At 47.9% G+C, this 1602-nt stretch overlaps 1 protein-coding gene across 1 annotated transcript in view; it reads left to right on the top strand.

The window, feature by feature from the left end:
* Positions 1-604: 604 nt before the first annotated feature.
* Positions 605-1602, top strand: part of T265_07227 (hypothetical protein) — a gene marked incomplete at both ends in the record, with an annotated part of 13459 nt that continues 12461 nt past the window's right edge. Inside the window, one exon of the mRNA XM_009172692.1 lies at positions 605-712. Coding sequence (XP_009170956.1) covers positions 605-712 — 108 coding nt within the window. The remainder of the gene's footprint in view (positions 713-1602) is intronic.

Genomic DNA, 1602 nt, shown 5'->3' with positions numbered 1-1602 from the left:
TGCCGCGCTATACACGGTCTACAGAGAACTGGTAGTCCCAAGGTCAGATACATCACCTTATTCATCACAACAAAACGACAATCAAGTTGGCTTACCGAACAAAATGATACCTCTACTGGGGAGAATGTGGAAGAAGGCGGGCGCTGCATTGCGCGGTGGGGAGTTCCAGGGTTCGGGAGGGGGGAGAAAACACGAAGAGATCGGTCGCAAAACGAAGACCGATGATTCTGCAGTAGTAACCGGAGTGGATCCCTTGAGAGTTTATAGATGATGCAGGTTGTCCGGTCAGATACGCGGAGGCATGTCAAGGTGGGAAATGAATATTTTCGTGTGCTACACAAAATCGGGAGATGGTTACCAGGATTTTGTCCTAGACTTCAAAACGATGCTCCGGTTGAGGGGAATCTTCGATTTTTGAAACAGTCGCAGGCACGGGAATGGGGTACAGCCACATTCGACGCAGCTTCATTCGTCAGTTTGCTGACTGAACAAAGTGGAAATACAGCAACAAAGATCAGGAGGACTGTCGAATAATGTGTGGTTACGAGGGGGATACGGAGGAATTGGTAGAGCTGAACATGGTAGCGACTGCAAAACGCCAAGTATGAATGATGGGGATATCATCGTTCATAGTGCTGGTCGTCTAAAGGCGGAGTCTGAAGAAGAGCGTGGAGCTCGTTGGAACAGACACAATCGGACGGACAGTGTTATCGTAAGTAATCTAAGCATCGGTAAGAACCTTCATTCATTGTGTAAAGAGGGTAGATGAGGGTAGATGAGATACCCTGTGTTGAGGTGCCCTGTCGTGAGAACCCTTTAAGCTGCGCATTAATCGATCGAAGAGAGTGATAAGCGTACACTCTGTTCTGGAAGCTCGGGTATCTTGGAAAATACCTTAAAGAATGCTAAGCATGCACGAAGGAGAGGACCTAAAGGCCTTGGCCAAATGATCTACGAAGATGGCAGTGTTTTCTAACGGGAAAGGGATTTCAAGACGACACAGGCATCTCAAGTAAGAAGAAATAATGGGAAGCAACGGTCAGTAGATTCGGCTAGACCTAGCTGCTTCTGGTGTGTGAATTCGACATTGGATCAGTGTTCGTACACGTGAATTTCCCTTTTATCCTGTAACCCCTGTGGTTCCAATAACGGGATTGCAGGTAGTCAGGAACCCAAAGCAACTGTACCACCAAGGCAACGATCCGTGGACAGGCATACTACGCTACCAGTGAGCAGGATAGTCACCGACTTGGAAAGTAAAGAATAAACAAGAGCGAACCGTCGATGACGACGATGCGCCGTTCAACAGAAAACACTCTCAGAGATGTGAGTAGAAACCGGTTGGTGCGACTGTCACCTAGACAAGAAATCGAGAAGAACGGTGTAAACACAGCGCATACAGTGTATATACAGTGTAAGGGTATTGGATGAAAGTCGGAGGAAGGCCAGAACAACTACTGAGTTTGGTGGCGAGGAAGAGAGCCAATCTATGCGGTTCGTCGCCGACACAGTCCTGGATACGAGCGGAAAAAATGCATCCCGTCTCGTGTCCAGCTTAGTGTTTCAAATCACCAATAACTCGGCATTCATAGTTGGGCTGGC

The sequence above is a fragment of the Opisthorchis viverrini genome, assembly GCF_000715545.1.
Source record: "Opisthorchis viverrini unplaced genomic scaffold opera_v5_164, whole genome shotgun sequence".
Lineage (NCBI taxonomy): Eukaryota > Metazoa > Platyhelminthes > Trematoda > Opisthorchiida > Opisthorchiidae > Opisthorchis > Opisthorchis viverrini.
The sequence above is the reverse complement of the archived record's forward strand: the minus strand, read 5'-3'. Positions and strand labels throughout refer to the sequence as shown.